Source organism: Haliotis rufescens, unplaced genomic scaffold, assembly GCF_023055435.1.
Source record: "Haliotis rufescens isolate VD_foot unplaced genomic scaffold, xgHalRufe1.0.p SCAF_12, whole genome shotgun sequence".
In the NCBI taxonomy this organism is placed as follows: Eukaryota; Metazoa; Mollusca; class Gastropoda; order Lepetellida; family Haliotidae; genus Haliotis; species Haliotis rufescens.
The window spans coordinates 37,838,356-37,855,202 of record NW_025963802.1 but is presented as its reverse complement, the minus strand read 5'-3'; the positions used below and the strand labels follow the sequence as shown (position 1 = coordinate 37,855,202).

The 16,847-nt window shown below is 44.2% G+C and overlaps 1 protein-coding gene across 1 annotated transcript; it reads left to right on the top strand.

Annotated features, from left to right (window-relative positions):
* Positions 1–1,906: 1,906 nt before the first annotated feature.
* Positions 1,907–15,632, top strand: LOC125378290. Its single transcript, XM_048393756.1, has 2 exons — positions 1,907–2,007; positions 12,994–15,632. The coding sequence occupies exon 2, from the start codon at positions 13,281–13,283 to the stop codon at positions 15,630–15,632; it is 2,352 nt and encodes a 783-aa protein (XP_048249713.1). The 5' UTR covers positions 1,907–2,007; positions 12,994–13,280.
* The last annotated feature ends 1,215 nt before the right edge of the window (positions 15,633–16,847 follow it).

The following is a 16,847-nucleotide window of genomic DNA, read 5'->3' as shown; positions in this document are numbered from 1 at the left end:
ATTTTCCTCTGAGTCAAAGGTATTCAACGGAAATTTAAACCGACGCACCCAAACCTTATCGCACCTGTAAATTACAGTTAGAGTGGACAGGTACATGTTCCTCGCGGCGTTCTTCTAGCACAAACATGGTAGGCAAACAAGACGAAGATAGAATTTGATGTGCATATAATGTGATGCAGGTTAGACATAAAGAATTACAGATGCATTATTCATGAACAAATTTCATATTTTGCACAATAATGAACGATATTATAATTCTTTTATTCATCATATTCAGATACATCATCTCTTTGAACTAATAACTAATTATAAATATACTTAATACTATTGAATAAGATTCAGTTTACTTTGTTACTCGTGTCCCACAGCTGCTCAGTTCTCCCTAACTGTGAGGCGCGGTGGGGTAGCCTAGTGGTTAAAGCGTTCGCTCGTCACGCCGAAGACCCGGGTTTGATTTTCGACATGGGTACAATGTGTGAAGCCCATTTGTGGTGTCCCCCGTCGTGATATTGCTGGAATATTGCTAAAAGCGGCGTAAAACCATACTCACTCACTCACTCCCTGAATATGATGATGTTTGGCTCAGTTTACAAGTCGAATGATGATAGATTGATTGAGTGAGTGAGTGAGTAGGGTTTAACGCCGCTTTTAACAGTATTCCAGTTATATCGCGGCGTGTCAGCTTAATGTGGGAGGAAAGCCCGAAGTGATGCAGGTCTCAGACGTTTACCACTTCGGTGAAACCCACGTACACGGGTATGGTGCTGACAAACCTAGAAACATAATCGGGGCGAACCGGGACTCGAACCCACAATCATAGGTTTCTGGCGTGCCCAACGGACGCAACTCTGCACAGCGAATCGCGGCGCCTTAGACGACTTGGTCACCCGTGCCCCCGATGATAGATTAATGATAAATGTAAGATATAACGTCTTAGGGGGCACGGGAGACCATTTGTCTCGGGCGCTGCAACTCGCTATGCAGAGTTGCGTCCCTTAGGCGTGACGTAAGCCCGTGGACGTGGGTACGAACGCTAGATTATGTTCCTAGTTTATCAGTATAATATCCGGACTCATGGATGACGTCACTGCATCATGTCTGGTTTTCCTCCGCGAATGATGTGGTATAACTATTATATATGGTTCAAAGCCGTGTCAGCGTCTGCCTGGAGAGCGGAAGGTCGGTGGTTCAATCCCCGGCTGCGTCATACAAACAGACGTTAACAGATGGAACTTCTTGTTACCCTGCCTGGCGCTCAGTATGAAGGGTATAAAACAAGGACTGGTCGGCTCGGAGTCAGTATACTGTGTCTGGGTGGACTATTCATGATAAACTGACATGGTATCTCGGGTGTTTTCACTATAAAACTATAAAACTGGCATTAGGGCGGACTAATACAACCACACACACGAGCGCCGCCACACACATACATGCACGTCGCTATATACATGCAATAATTTTGAACGCGACGACTTGATTATTTCAATTACAACATTTCTATATTTTTAATTAATAGTTTTAAAGGAAATCTATTATGACAGCCGGACCGTCAACACTTATGTATATACCCAAGGGTGAATGACAGAAGTTCGCCCGACTTCGCAGTATGCACTCAATTCTTAATTTCTTTTTAATATCAAAGGCAGAATGCATTTGTCTGGGGGTGGTTGATTTAATTATAATCATATTCATGATAATACGACAAACGGTTATGACAAATCTGCACCGAATAAATACAGCCTAATATTCAAAGAGGTTATGACATAGTAACAATAAAATCCTATTGCACTAAGTCCCCCATCGAGGTTGTTGTTGCAAGTCATCTCAGATCTTCCTGGAACAACGCGCACCAACGGGAGGGGCTCGTATACAGATGAACTGCTGGGGGGGGGGGGGTTTACGTGACGTCATAGCGACCTTTGACAGACGCAAACGAGATAAATGTACGTGTACCTGGCATGTTGGTGCGATGCCCATGACATTTAACACTGCATGGAATGTATGCAGGTAGGTGACAACTACTTCACATGTTCACATGCTTGTACGGTGGGGGATAATGGGGACTTATGAAGTACGAATGTATGCCGCCATTACATGTAGGTTTAATGTATTTTCGTGCTGTGCATCCTCAAGAAGACTAAACTGGTAAATATTAAAATCACGTTGTTATATAATGGGGAGTTATCGTTCATTGTAATACTTGCGATTAAATGTAGGTTTACTCGATTTTTGTACTGTGCATCTACAAGAAAATTAATTATTTGCAAGTAAAAAGTATTTATATTATTATATACGTTGTGATATAAAGGAGAATTATTGGTGACTGTTGTAATGGTCATTAAATGTAGGCTTAACATATGTTCTACTTTGCTATTATAATAATAATAATGATGATGATGATGATGATGATGATGATGATAATAATAATGCTGTCCATGAAACTGGTCAGTTTCTGGTATATTTTATTTTATTGATATGCAGTTATAGTTTAAAAAATATAGTATAAAATATATAAAAAATGACTGTTTAAGAAGAAACATTAAAAACACGTATGACCGGTTTCAGAGATAAATGTATTCCAGAAGTTACATGTTATGGCTGTGCGATCGCTCGAATTGTAGTGATTACCAATAGCGAAATGAAAATTAAACCCGCCCCAGTTGAAATTTCAAAAGGATGGCCCCGTTTTCGTTTTATATAGTGTGGGTATAGTTATTAATCCCCCTCTCCTTTAGAAAGTATATAATTATGGACTCCAATTTATAAAACAAATATACCTTAGTTCTATTTAACTTCAATGACCTGAAATCTGTAATAGTGTTCCTTGATTCCTTGATGGACCAAACATGGTGACCACAGATATAGTATACTAACATATTTTTCTTCAGTGAGTGAGTGAGTGAGTATGGTTTTACGCCGCTTTTAGCAATATTCCAGCAATATCACGGCGGGGGACACCAGAAATGGGCTTCACACATTGTACCCATGTCGGGAATCGAACCCGGGTCTTCGGCGTGACGAGCCAACGCTTTAACCACTAGGCTCCCCGACCGCCCCTATTTTTCTTCAGAGGTTCAGGACAATTTTTCAAAAATGAAATCAAATGTTATGTGAAGATTTCAGAGAAACACAATAGGCGAAATGCCGGAATTACTTTATGATACCATATATGTGAAATGTGGGGTTGAGACATTTAGGCAAGTAGTAGGCATACCCATGGACACTACCGTAAATCTTCAAATTAACGCGAGCGTAAATTAAATGCGAAAAATGCGAGTGGTCTTTGTTCGCATTTATGTCTCCAAAATGACTATCAACAAAAAGACGGCCTCGCTGCATATTTTGCTAATAAGCGGTGGTATTTGTGTTTGATTGGATAAATGGTGAGGATATGTATCATTCTACGGGGGATGGAGTGAGGGGAGTCTCGTTGATTTTGAGTCGCATTTTTGGCTAGGGGTCAGCAGTCGTATCAATTTGGGGGCGCATTAATTTCAAGATTTACAGTAATTGTGTTGATCTCTTTTTTCATGCATATAAGTAGCAATTTCTGCTCGGATTGGTAAAAATAAAACAAGGAATTTGGACAAGAACTTTAACTAAAGCTTCAGATCTGATATTGTTCAATAACGGTCAATTTCCCTTCCACTGATTTCTCAGCCGCCTCGTGGTCTAGTGGTAGAGCGTCCGCCCGGAGAGCGGAAGGTCCGGGGTTCGATCCCCGGCCGCGTCATACCAAAAGACGTTAAAAGATGGTAGTTGTTGTTACCCTGTCTGGCGCTGGGAATTAAGGGGCTAAAACAAGGACTGGTCGGCTCGGAGTCAGTGGTATGCGGCATGGTATCTCAGTGAGCTAGCACTATAAATCGGCATCAGTCCGGACTAGTACAGGAGCCACACACACACACACGTGCATGCACGTCGCTATAAAAGTGCAATAATCTTTGACGCGACGTTAAACCCAATTTCAACTCACCTTATTTCTCACCTGAACTAGAAATGAAAGAGACCTAAGCACTCTCCACAAGACAGTATGACAAGAGGGATGGCTTCAACTTACAAAAGTCAACTTTCCCTTCATTTCGAGTGATGTCCCAGAAGCTCCAACCTTTGGCGTCTACATTACACAACTGAGTGAGTGAGTGAGTTGGTTGGGTTTAACGCCGCTTTTAACAGTATTCCTGTCATATCACGGCGTGTCAGCTTACTGTGGAAGGAAAGCCCGAAGTGATGCAGGTCTTAGACGTTTACCACCTCGGTGAAACCCACGAGCACGGGTATGGTGCTGACAAACCTAGAAACATAGTCGGGGCGAACCGGGATTCTAACCCACAATCATAGGTTTCTGGCGTGCCCAAGGGACGCAACTCTAACCGCCATTACACAACCGTTAAGGCACAATCGAGATAACTTTCTACGAAGATTTCAAAGAACTTCATACGAACCTTGCCAAGAGCTAGGGATTACATCCGAGGCCACAGTAAAACTTTCAAATAGTTTTATGGTAGACTTGTGCAGGACATTTCAAAATTTGACGCATCCATGATAAAAAATATTCCTTTGTCTTGACTTGTTCCTTTACAATAAACTACGGTTATAACGAACTCAAAGGGATCACTAATTTTAGTTCGTTATAACCTTAGTTCGTTACAAGCATATATGCAGCATATAAACAGCACGTGGTCAGGAAAAAAACAAATAAGTACGTTATATCCGACAGTTCGTTATAAGCGTGTTCGTTATAAACGTAGTTTACTGTATATGTGTTTTGTGTTTTTTTCAGGTGAACAATTAACTTGCTGTTGCATGAGTATGTGAATTTGTAAATCGAACACCTGGTGTCAGCACTATTTGATAGCGATTCATAAACACATGATTATGATATGGCTGTAGAATGGACACTGATTTTTGTAGAGATTTCTTATGATTATGAAAATGGTTTGTGTCGCATATATTAACTGTTATCCTCATTATCATCTTCCTACTTCATTTATGGGGTCGGAGGGTTAGCTTAGTGGTTCAAACGTTCGCTCGTCACGTCGGAAGCCCGGGTAAGATTATTTACGTGTGAAGCCCATTTCTGTGGTATATTGCTAAAAGCGTCTCTCTCTCTCTCTCTCTCTCTCTCTCTCTCTCTCTCTCTCTCTCTCTCTCTCCCCTCTCTCTCTCTCCCTCCTCTCTCTCTCTCCCCCTCCTCTCTCTCTCCTCTCCCCTCCCTCCTCTCTCTCTCTCCCTCTCTCTCCTCTATCTCTCTCCCCCTCCCCTCTCTCTCTCTCCCTCCTCTCTCTCTCTCTCTCCCCCTCCCTCTTTCTCTCTCCCCCTCTATCTCTCCCCCCCTCCCCTCTCTCTCTCTCGCTCCCCCTCCCTCTCCCCCTCCCTCCTCTCTCTCTCTCTCTCTCTCTCTCTCTCTCTCTCTCTCTCTCTCTCTCTCTCACCCACTCACTCACTCACTCAACAAATCCTCTGACATTTTATATGACAACAAAATGATACAAAATTCACCTGTCTCGACCTTCATCAGCCTTCATAACAGTGAAACGGATATAATTTGTTGGCAATCTGAAAAACAAAGTGAGATAACGGTACCTTCTAGAGTTACTTTGAGGGAATATATAATTATGTAACTCTCTAACCATTTATTTATAAATGTTCGTGTGTAAACCTATACAAGTTCCCATCTAGTTTAAAATATATTAAAAATGCATCACAAGCACACACCATATCTTGTACGTATATAGCTGGTTGGAGTCACATGAAGAACACTGTGACATTTCATTCAAATGTCAACCATCAGACATGTTGATGGCTGTTTTATCTTATTGTATTTTCGTCACGTGGACGACAAATGGATTTATGAGGGGTAATTGCCCCAGATTATATTAAATATATTTTAATACGACAATTATGTTCGCTGTGTCATGTACACTAGTACTGACATATTGTCTCTAGGGCGTCACCATGGCAACATAAACGATAACTCTATTCCATGACCTGGTACCCATTTCCACTGAAGTGTTCAATTGAGTGTGAAACTGGGATATTTATGTAATTATGGTAATATTAGTTGCTACAGTAGGGGCGTATAGAAATACATCCTATCGATACACATCGCGATACTTTTGTCACAACACGAGACTTAATGCGGTACTTAGTTAGGCCCGTGAAGATCTGGGGTAGAATAGGTCTTCTAGTCTGTCTTACAGACCCTGATACAAATGTATATCAAATACAGCCCATGCAAGTCTATAATGTTTGGCAAGTCTAGATCACTTCAGTATCTGAAAATGAAGAGAGTCACTGGGCTCCTTTTTATTATATTTTTATTAAGATAACTGAACAACTTTTTTTTTATGTACGATGATATGTTCATTTCAGAGACTAGATTTTAGTCTATAGGTCTTCATCAACGCATGCTTGCCGTGAAAGGCGACAATGTTTGTCGCAAGAAGCGACTAACGGGATCGGGTGGTCAGGCTCGCTGACTTGGTTGATGCATGCCATCGTATCCCAATTGCGTGGATCGATGCTCATGATGTCAATCACTGGATTGTCTTGTCCAGACTCAATTACTTACACACCGCCGTCATATAGGTGGAATATTGCTGAGTGCGGCGTTAAACAACAAGTCATGGGTTGCTCGTTTTTATTTATTTATTTATTTATTTATTTATTTATTGGTATTATTATTATACAGTAAACTACGGTTATAACGAACTCAAAGGGACTACAAATTTTAGTTCGTTATAACCGTAGTTCGTTATAAACACATATACAGAATAATACAGCAAATAGTCGGACCAAAAAAGTACATTGTATGTTCGTTATATCCGTCAGCTCGTTATAAGCGTGTTCGTTATAACCGTAGTTTACTGTACTATTATTATAATTTTATTTACGATTTCGACTTGTTGAAGATAATTAATCCAGTTTCAGATGTCAAGACATTTTCACAACAACTTTCTCTGCAAACCGAAATACGTAACACAATGACACAAACTAATTGTTCTTGTCAGAGAATGTTTATTTTGTAGACACAACAAAACAATAACACCCGATGATGCAACACCACTGCCAGGGAGAATTAAACCCCGGAGCTGTTAATTATAACTTACATCGTCATTCTTCACAGAAACTCAGAGTGGCAAGATGTTTGTCACTAAACTGTCACACCCACAATTGTGGGATGTAGCTGTCTTGGTCTATTTGGTATGTGATGCACGGAATTACGGAATTATTTTCTGTAAAATGATATTTAAAAATGTTGCTATTCGTCAGTGATGAAACACTCACCTTTTCGCGAACACCTTGTGTCATCACTTTGTCTGTAGGGGCGGTGGGGTAGCCTAGTGGTTAAAGCGTTTGCTCGTCACGCCGAAGATCCGGGTTCGATTCTCAACATGGGTACAATGTGTGAAGCCCATTTCTGGAGTCTCCCGTCGTGATATTGCTGGAATATTGATAAAAGTTTGGTTTAACACTGATTTGAACGATATTTCAGTAATGTCACGGCGTGTCAGCTTTATGTGATGGGAAGTCCCGAAGTGATGCAGGTCTCAGACGTTTACCAATTTGGGGGTGAAATGGTTATGATACAGTCGGAATCGTAAACTGGACTCTACTTTCGGCAGATATTTCTTATTCTTATGATAACGGAAAGAGGTTTTGCCGCTTTCATTTCCGTATTGAGTGAGAAGATTTTTTTACGCTGCTTTTGTCAATATTCCAGTCACATCATGGCGGAGAACACCAGAAACATGGTTCTACATACACTGTACTCATGTGGAGAAATGAACCCGGATATTTGGGGTAAAGAGTCAACGCTTTAGGTCACCCCCACCGGACCTTTAGGTCACCCCCACCAGACCTTTAGGTCACCCCAACCGGACCTTTAGGTCACCCCAACCGGACCTTTAGGTCACCCCAACCGGACCTTTAGGTCACCCCCACCGGACGTTTAGGTTACCTCAACCGGACCTTTTGGTCACCTCCTGGACCTTTTAATTACCCCCACCGGACCTTTAGGTTACCCCCACCGGACCTTTAGGTCACCACCACCGGACCTTTAGCTCACCCCAAACGGACCTTAACGTCACCCCCACCGGACCTTTAGGTTACCCCCACCGGACCTTTAGGTCACCACCACCGGACCTTTAGGTCACCTCAACCGGACCTTTAGGTCACCCCCATCGAACGTTGAGGTCATCCCAAACGGACCTTTAGGTCACCCCCACCGGACCTTTAGGTCACCCCAACCGGACCTTTAGGTCACCCCCACCGGACGTTTAGGTCATCCCGAACGGACCTTTAGGTTACCTCAACCGGACCTTTTGGTCACCTCCTGGACCTTTTGGTCACCTCCTGGACCTTTTAATTACCCCCACCGGACCTTTAGGTTACCCCCACCGGACCTTTAGGTCACCACCACCGGACCTTTAGCTCACCCCAAACGGACCTTAACGTCACCCCCACCGGACCTTTAGGTTACCCCCACCGGACCTTTAGGTCACCACCACCGGACCTTTAGGTCACCTCAACCGGACCTTTAGGTCACCCCCATCGAACCTTGAGGTCATCCCAAACGGACCTTTAGGTCACCCCCACCGGACCTTTAGGTTATCCCCGCCGGACCTTTGGATAACCCCCTGGACCTTTAGGTCACCCCCACCGGACCTCCAGGTCACCACCACCGGGCCTTGAGGTTACCCCAACCGGACCTTTAGGTTACTCCCTGGACTTTTAGGTTACCCCCGACGGACCTTTAGGTTACCCCCACCGGACGTTTAGGTCATCCCAAACGGACCTTTAGGTTACCTCCACCGGACCTTTTGGTCACCTCCTGGACCTTTTGGTCACCTCCTGGACATTTAAATTACCGCAACCGGACCTTTAGGTTACCCCCTGGACTTTTAGGTGACCCCTATCGGGCCTTTAAGTTACCCCAACCGGAGCATAAGGTTACCCCCACCGGACCTTTGGATCACCCCATGGACCTGGAGGTCACCCCAACCGGACCTTTAGGTCACCACCACCGGACCTTTTGGTCACCCCAAACGGACCTTTAGGACACCCCCACCGGACCTTTACGTCACCACTACCGGACCTTATGGTCACCCCCACCGGACCTTTACGTCACCCCAACCGGACCTTTAGGTCACCACCACCGGACCTTTAAGTTACCCCAAACGGACCTTTAGGTCACCCTTGCCGGACTTTTAGGACGCCCCCTGGACCTTTAGGTTACCCCAACCGGACCTTTAGGTCACCCCCACCGGACCTTTTGCTCACAACCACCGGACCTTTTGGTCACCCTAACCGGACCTTTAGGTCACCCCAACTGGGCCCTTAGGTTACCCCTATCGGACCTTTTGCTCACAACCACCGGACCTTTTGGTCACCCCAACCGGACCTTTAGGTCACCCCAACCGGACCTTTAGGTCACACCCACCGGACCTTTAGGTTACCCCCGCCAGACCTTTGGATAACCCCCTGGACCTTTAGCTTACCCCAAAAGGTCCTTTAGGTCACCCCGAATGGACCTTAAGGTAACACCCCCCGGACCTTTCAGGTTACCCCGACGGACCCTAAGGTCACCCCCACCCAACCGCATACATATTGAGAATAGACTCTGTCGCTGGATCGCATAAAGCCAGCACGGAGATCCTGATGTAACATTAGGTTTACTTTTCATCATATTACGACTGTCGTTTACTTCAGTTTTAAGACGTTGGGTCAAGGGAAAAGCTAGTGTTTAAAAGTGGAAAATGTTGTATACAACCGACAATGATCTCTGAATACGACATACATGAAAATATCTGCCGCGACCTTATAAATAGGTCCTGAGTGAATGGGGGCTCCACGTGGGACATACAGTCCACATGGCGTTAATGACAGCCCAGGCCATTTATAGCTTGGGAGGCCAGGGGGCAGGGGTCGCCTTGGACATTGCTAGTTGCTCTTTGGAGTTATGTCCCTTGGGTGTGACAGAAACCTATGACTTGTTTCCAATGCTTTCTTCTCTCAAATTACCTTCCAAGATTTGACAACACCGTAGTCGTGCTTGTGGGTTTCACCTATGGGGTCTGTGATGTCTGGCTATGGGAGGGTTCGCGAGAGAGTGATGCACGGAGAAGGGTTTCCGTGATTTCCGACCGTTATACACAGCCTCTTTTCATCAGCTGACTGAAACTAGACACGTGACAAAACTACACCAAAGCATTCGTCACCACTCGCCCCTTTCCGTAACCTGCAAGAAGATTCGGCTTGTCCCGGAATAACACGAGTTGGTCACGAATGCGAATAAAGCCGAATGTTCCCGGATGATGAAGCTACGTACAAACCCGTGATGTATTACCGATGATCTATCTTTTTGAAACGTTGTTTCAAAACGTAAATACATGGACAAGTTTTGTTATCAGAGTGAGTGAGTGAGTATGGTTTTACGCCGGGGACATCAGAAATGGGCTTCACACATTGTACCCATGTCGGGAATCGAACCTCTTCGGCGTGACGAACGAACGCTTTAACCACAAGGCTACCCAACCGCCCCTTTGTTATCAGAAAAACAGATCCTCGACATTGTACCACGTTTGTACAAGGATTGCTTGGCCAACGATTATATTTCTTTATTCGAAATTACGGCCAACTATGGAATACTGTAAGGGACATTCTCGCGATCTCGACCTTTGGAAACGAGCTAAATATGCCAAAAACACAAGAATGCGAGAGCGCGAGAATGTCCCTTACAGAGTCCCATAGCCAACAGATCAGCTACGGGGAGGTAACTCTGTACAGTATACATCTACTTTGTGCTGGCGTGGACGAAGGCGTTACAGGCACGGGGCTGCCTGTACACGTTATGTTGCAAACGAAGCCGCTTTCCGGGTTTGGTAAATAAAAGCGACAAAAACTGTCTTAAGTCGTTACAAATATCTGCTAAAACATACACTGTACGAGTCCGATTATGGCATTGCACTATCAAAGGTGTTCGCGAAAAGGTGAGCATATACTGCACAAATACATGCAACGGCATGTCAAAACTTCACAGGAACATATGATGCAGGTCAAACAACAACGCTTTGAAAGGCCTTGTTATAGACATCTTTCTTTGGAAGTCTTGTCAGAAACATCTTTTTCAACACATGTAAAATTTAATTTGAAGCAAGGAGTGTGAGTGAGTTGGGTTTTACGCCGCTTTTAACAGTATTCCAGTTATATCGCGGCGTGTCAGCTTAATGTGGGAGGAAAGCCCGAAGTGATGCAGGTCTCAGACGTTTACCACTTCGGTGAAACCCACGAGCACGGGTATGGTGCTGACAAACCTAGAAACATAATCGGGGCGAACAGGGATTCGAACCCACAATCATAGGTTTCTGGCGTGCCCAGAGGACGCAACTTTGCACAGCGAATCGCGGCGCCTTAGACGACTGGGCCACCCGTGCCCCCGAAGCAAGGAAACTAAAATAGTCAGTTTCACAATTCTTTTTTTTTGTATGAGGTCATCAAGCATGAACAGTGTTGTTTTATTTTGAGGCACAATTATATTTCCACTAATTCTGGACATAAAATAAAAGATTAAATAAAACAGTGATCACCCATAATTTAAATAGGGCGTTCCCTAATTGCAAAGGCATCACCTGGTTTCTGTTGTTGGTTCCACACCCTGAGGTGACCGACTTAAATTTTCAGTAAATCACAATTGCTCCCGTCTGTCATTCAAACGATGCTTCCTTCTCCGTGGGAGTTTCAAATACCACTGCGAGACGAGAATGCAACAAACTGAAGCAGGATTAACTTTGACACTTATATTACCTTGCATGTCCCACTAAGATATATAGACACACGATCCAGACTCAGAAAAATAGAAAATTTAGTCAATGGAAAATACAGCATAGATACAGCGGCGGTTTGCCACAGCGCAAATTACGGTCACATGTATCACCTCTACACAGTGACACCCCACTAGTGTGGACACCCTGCTTTGTGGACGATTCTATTAGGAACATCTTCATATATACGAACAAGATTACTGCTTTACAATAATTCTTAAATCCGGCAATTTGTTAATCCGGACAATATGGTTTTGAACGACACGATTCACGAATACCTGGTGTCATCCATTTGATAGTGATTCATAAACACAGCTTATGATACAGTCGGAATCGTTCATGGACTCTTTCAGACGAGATTTCTTAATGATGATGGAAATTGTTTTCTCGTTTTTATTTCACCGAACATATTGTTTTTATGTAACATACGGCATTGCTGTAACACTGTAATACGACTTAGTCATGCTTAATTGTTTCTCTCTCTCTCCTCCCCTCTATCTCTCTCTCTCTCTCTCCCTCTCTCTCTTTCCCTCTCCTTCTCCCCTCTATCTCTCTTTCCCCCTCTCTCTCCCTCTCTCTCTCTCTGTCTCACTCTCCATGTCTCTGTCTCTCTCTCTGTCTCTCTCTCTCTCTGTCTCTCTCTCTCTCTCTTCCCCTCTCCTTCTCCCCTCTATCTCTCTTTCCCCCTCTCTCTCCCTCTCTCTCTCTCTGTCTCACTCTCCATGTCTCTGTCTCTCTCTCTCTGTCTCTCTCTCTCTCTGTCTCTCTCTCTCCCTCTTCCCCTCTCCTTCTCCCCTCTATCTCTTTCCCTCTCTCTCTCTGTGTCTCACTCTCCATGTCTCTGTCTCTCTCTCTGTCTCTCTCTCTCTCCCTCTTCCCCTCTCCTTCTCCCCTCTATCTCTTTCCCTCCGTCTCTCTCTGTCTCTCTCTGTCTCTGTCTTGCATATCTTATGAGTTAGCATGATCGCATTTGTTTATGTCGTTTACGAAATGTAATAATTATTCAAGTACTTCAGTCTCAGATCCCAAATGACATAAACTGCCACCGTATATCAGCTCAGCGTCACGTTATTAAGTGCATGGCGTATTTGTGAACCGGGGTGTGCACATAATTCATATCCCTGCGCGGAAACAGATCTTCATGCGTAACATGTCTTCATATTTTCAGAAGAGACGTACTCGACTGGATACCAGAGACAGAGAAGACAAAATGGAATGTAGACTTTAAGAAACACAACTATATATATTTGTGTCTCGTAATTTGGGATACATGGGACGAGGTTCTTAACAGTGAGATGAATAAAGAATCAGAGAACGAACATTGACCTTGGGATGCGTAAGAGAGTGTCTGTGATGAACATGTCTGAAGCCAAAGACTCGTTGTGTTGACGCAGATCAACAGAATGACCATGATGCACCATGGCTGCTGTCATTGACTGAGACGAATCCGATACAATGAAGTCAGGCATGTTTCCATACTGTGATATGCCGTATGGCAACTCCATCCATTTGACCAATGAGTTTGAACCAAATGACTTGACCTCTTTTTTGAAGGGCGATGGCACAAGAAAGGTCAATGCGAATTTGAAGACAAACAAATTAAAGAAATTTAAGAAAAGAAGAGATATGCGTTCTGTGGTGTTTGACAAAATGATGGATAATTCTGACAGAGCTCTTACACGATTGTGTGAACAATCCGGACAAAAAAATTCAAACTCAACATGGCCCCGTAAATCACTAAACGACGGTGATAGTATAAGTCCGGATTTGAATGAAGGACCTGAACGTCAAAGTTACAGCAGCCCCTCCGACAAATCTGACACCGGATTTACAGATACTTATGAGGACAGGTCATGTGGAACCGACTGTGAATCACTTGTCACCGAGATCTCCTCCCTACACGCGGGGACCGTAGGGATTGCAAGTTTGTCTCCTCGTCCTGGGCGGCTTATTCGGATGAATGTGGATTCGAACTCGGAAACGGATTCGTGTATTACCGACTACTGTTCATTAGAGATGCAACAATACGGGGATGTGTCGCCCGTGATGCTCAGTGCGTATGATACGTTCTGTATGGATGATGACGTCACGGAGAGGTCGTTCTGCTCGGTGGAAAGGGAGACTACTCTGGATAGCATTTCGGATAATGAACATGAAACTGATACTGGATCATTTGGTTCAACAATCTCTGGTTTTAGCCACACGGATGCAAACATTCAAAGCCAAGTTTTCTTAACAGGTGGAAATTTTTTTATCGCAAATATGTCATGCGAAAAGGTCAGTGAAGAAGTCAGTCCTCCTTATGAAGGTAAACAAACCGCTAAACGTACAACGCTAACTTGCGGGCAAGCAAACAGCCAGTTCAACCTTACCAACTCTTCTTTAAAGACTTTAAGCTTTGATTCGAAAAAGTGTAAACTGTCTGAACTGGATAATAATGAGATCACTCCGAAAATGGTTCAGGTCGAGAGAGGCGAAATCCAGACTGGTTATAATAATGGAGTGAGATATACAAATTGTTCCAACTATGACAACCAATACCCTTTGCTGGAGTCCTTGCCGTGTCAACTGATTCTAGGGGATGTACACAGGAGGAAATCGGGTGCTTCTGAAGAAGCATCTGCCTCGCTCTCAAGTGATGAAGAGTCTTCTGGTTCCAATCACGCTCCAGTAAATGGCAATACCGAAGACAAACAGGATACCAGATCACGTATCGACGACGACTGGCGCGTAAATGGTGTCTCAATTCCAATACGAGATAATTCCCAAACCAAATACTGTGGTTCTAATGACATGCTCGTGAATGGTGATGAGTTGGCGTCCGACATGCAGAACGTCATCAATGAACGTATTCCCATGGTCAGAGTAAAGCAGTCAACAACCCAGTCGGTTTCGCAACATGTTCCGCTGAAAACCGGTGCAGTACCTAGAAGTCAACGACAAAGATCTTACTTCATTGTAGATGTAAAACCACGTCGCTCTCAAGAATACTCATCTTGTCGTTCAACATCTTTACCAAACGTTTACTTTGGTCTAGGAAGAACAACGAAGTGCCCTTGGCAGTACAGCTACCACGTGCAGGAACTCTGTCTCCATACTTCCGGTCTCAGTACTTCCGGTCTCAATACTTCCGGTGTTAACTTTTCCGGTCTCAATACTTCCGGTTTGTGCCATTTTCACAAGACGGTTGAAAAAAGGCAGATTAAACACAGACAGAAACAGCCTTTCAAATCAACAATCCATGCTTATCGATATAAATGCAAAATGAACAGACCACATCCAGGTATTCATAATAAAAACAACATGAATGATACACCTTCCACGCGTCGGTCCGACCCTGCTAGAACACACAGACAAGATGGCCGCGAACGTTGCCATGACAACTTGAATAATATTGGGCGCCACCATTCCAGAAACAACAGACATCACCGGATTCAAATCGGCGATACTGTCTCTCCACGGGTCCAGAACAGCCACGTATCCGAGGTAGTGGAACCCATGTCGGTGGATATGAGGCTTCACATTCCCAACCCCCACAACAAGCTCAACCACAGGTTCCACAGCACCCTCCATTGCCCATGTTTCATCTTCTTTTGCTTCCTGTGTTGCTACCCAGCCGTGTTTCTCATGCAGAGGTCAGACATACAGTTCATTTCCGATGAGGAAGATCTCGCGAGAAAAAACGCGAAGAGGTCCACTGTTCTGTACATAATTGGCGGTGTGACGTCTGTGATATTTCTGTCAAGTGTTCTGTTTGTGATGTATTACTTCCTCGGGGACAGGCTGATCAAAGCCCCGGACTCTTAAAGGGGGTGTCGCCGCGATTCGCTGTGCAGAGTTGCGCCCCTTCGGCACGCCAGAAACCTATGATTGTGGGTTCGAATCCCGGTTTTTATGTTTCTAGGTTTGTCAGCACCATACCCGTGATCTTGGGTTTCACCGAAGAGGTAAACGTCTGTGACCTGCATCACTTCGGGCTTTCTTCCTACATTAAGCTGAAACGCCGCGAAATAACTGGAATACTGTTAAAAGTGGCGTTAAACCCAACTCACTTACTCACCCACTCACTTAATGACGAAACTAACAATCGGTGTTACTGAAGAGTGTCTTCATACTTATCACAGTATGCTGCACGTGATTTCCAAACTTTCCACGCTAATCCTGCACGAGACAAATGGTACATTGCGAGTCATTGATCTATGACGTCACATGTGATGTGTTCATGAGCATCGATTCACACAACATAACAATATAGAGAATCTCTCAGTCGTGGTATGACATGTGGTGTGACATCGTGGTACGACATGTTGTGATATGACACGTCATTGTATGACACGTCGTGGTATGACATCGTGGAATGATCTGTCGTAGTATGACATGTTGTGGTACGACACGTGGTGTAACATCCTTGTATTACATGTTGTGGTATGACACGTCATGGTATGATACGTCGTGGTACATGTCGTGGTATGACACGTCGTGGTGTGACATCATGGTATGATATGTTGTGGTATGACACGTCGTGGTATGATACGTCGTGGTACATGTCGTGGTATGACACGTCGTGGTGTGACATCATGGTATGATATGTTGTGGTATGACACGTCGTGGTATGATACGTCGTGGCACGACAAGTCGTGGTACATGTCATGGTATGACACGTCGTGGTATGGCATGACGTTGTATGACATGTGGTGTAATGATATACTGCATAGCACGTCGTGGTATGACATGTGGTATGACATGCCGTGATATGACATGTGGTATGACATGCCGTGATATTACATGTGGTATGACATGCCGTGGTATGACATGTGCTGTGACATATCGTGGTAAGACATGTGGTGTGACATGTCGTGGTATGACATGCGGTGTGACATGTCGTGGTATGACATGTGGTGTGACATGTCGTGGTATGACACATCGTGTTTTCTGACGTCATGGAATACTGTTCAAAGCGGCGTTACACACAATTCAGTAACTCGCGTTTTTCATTAACAAATTTTATTGAGTTGATACCCT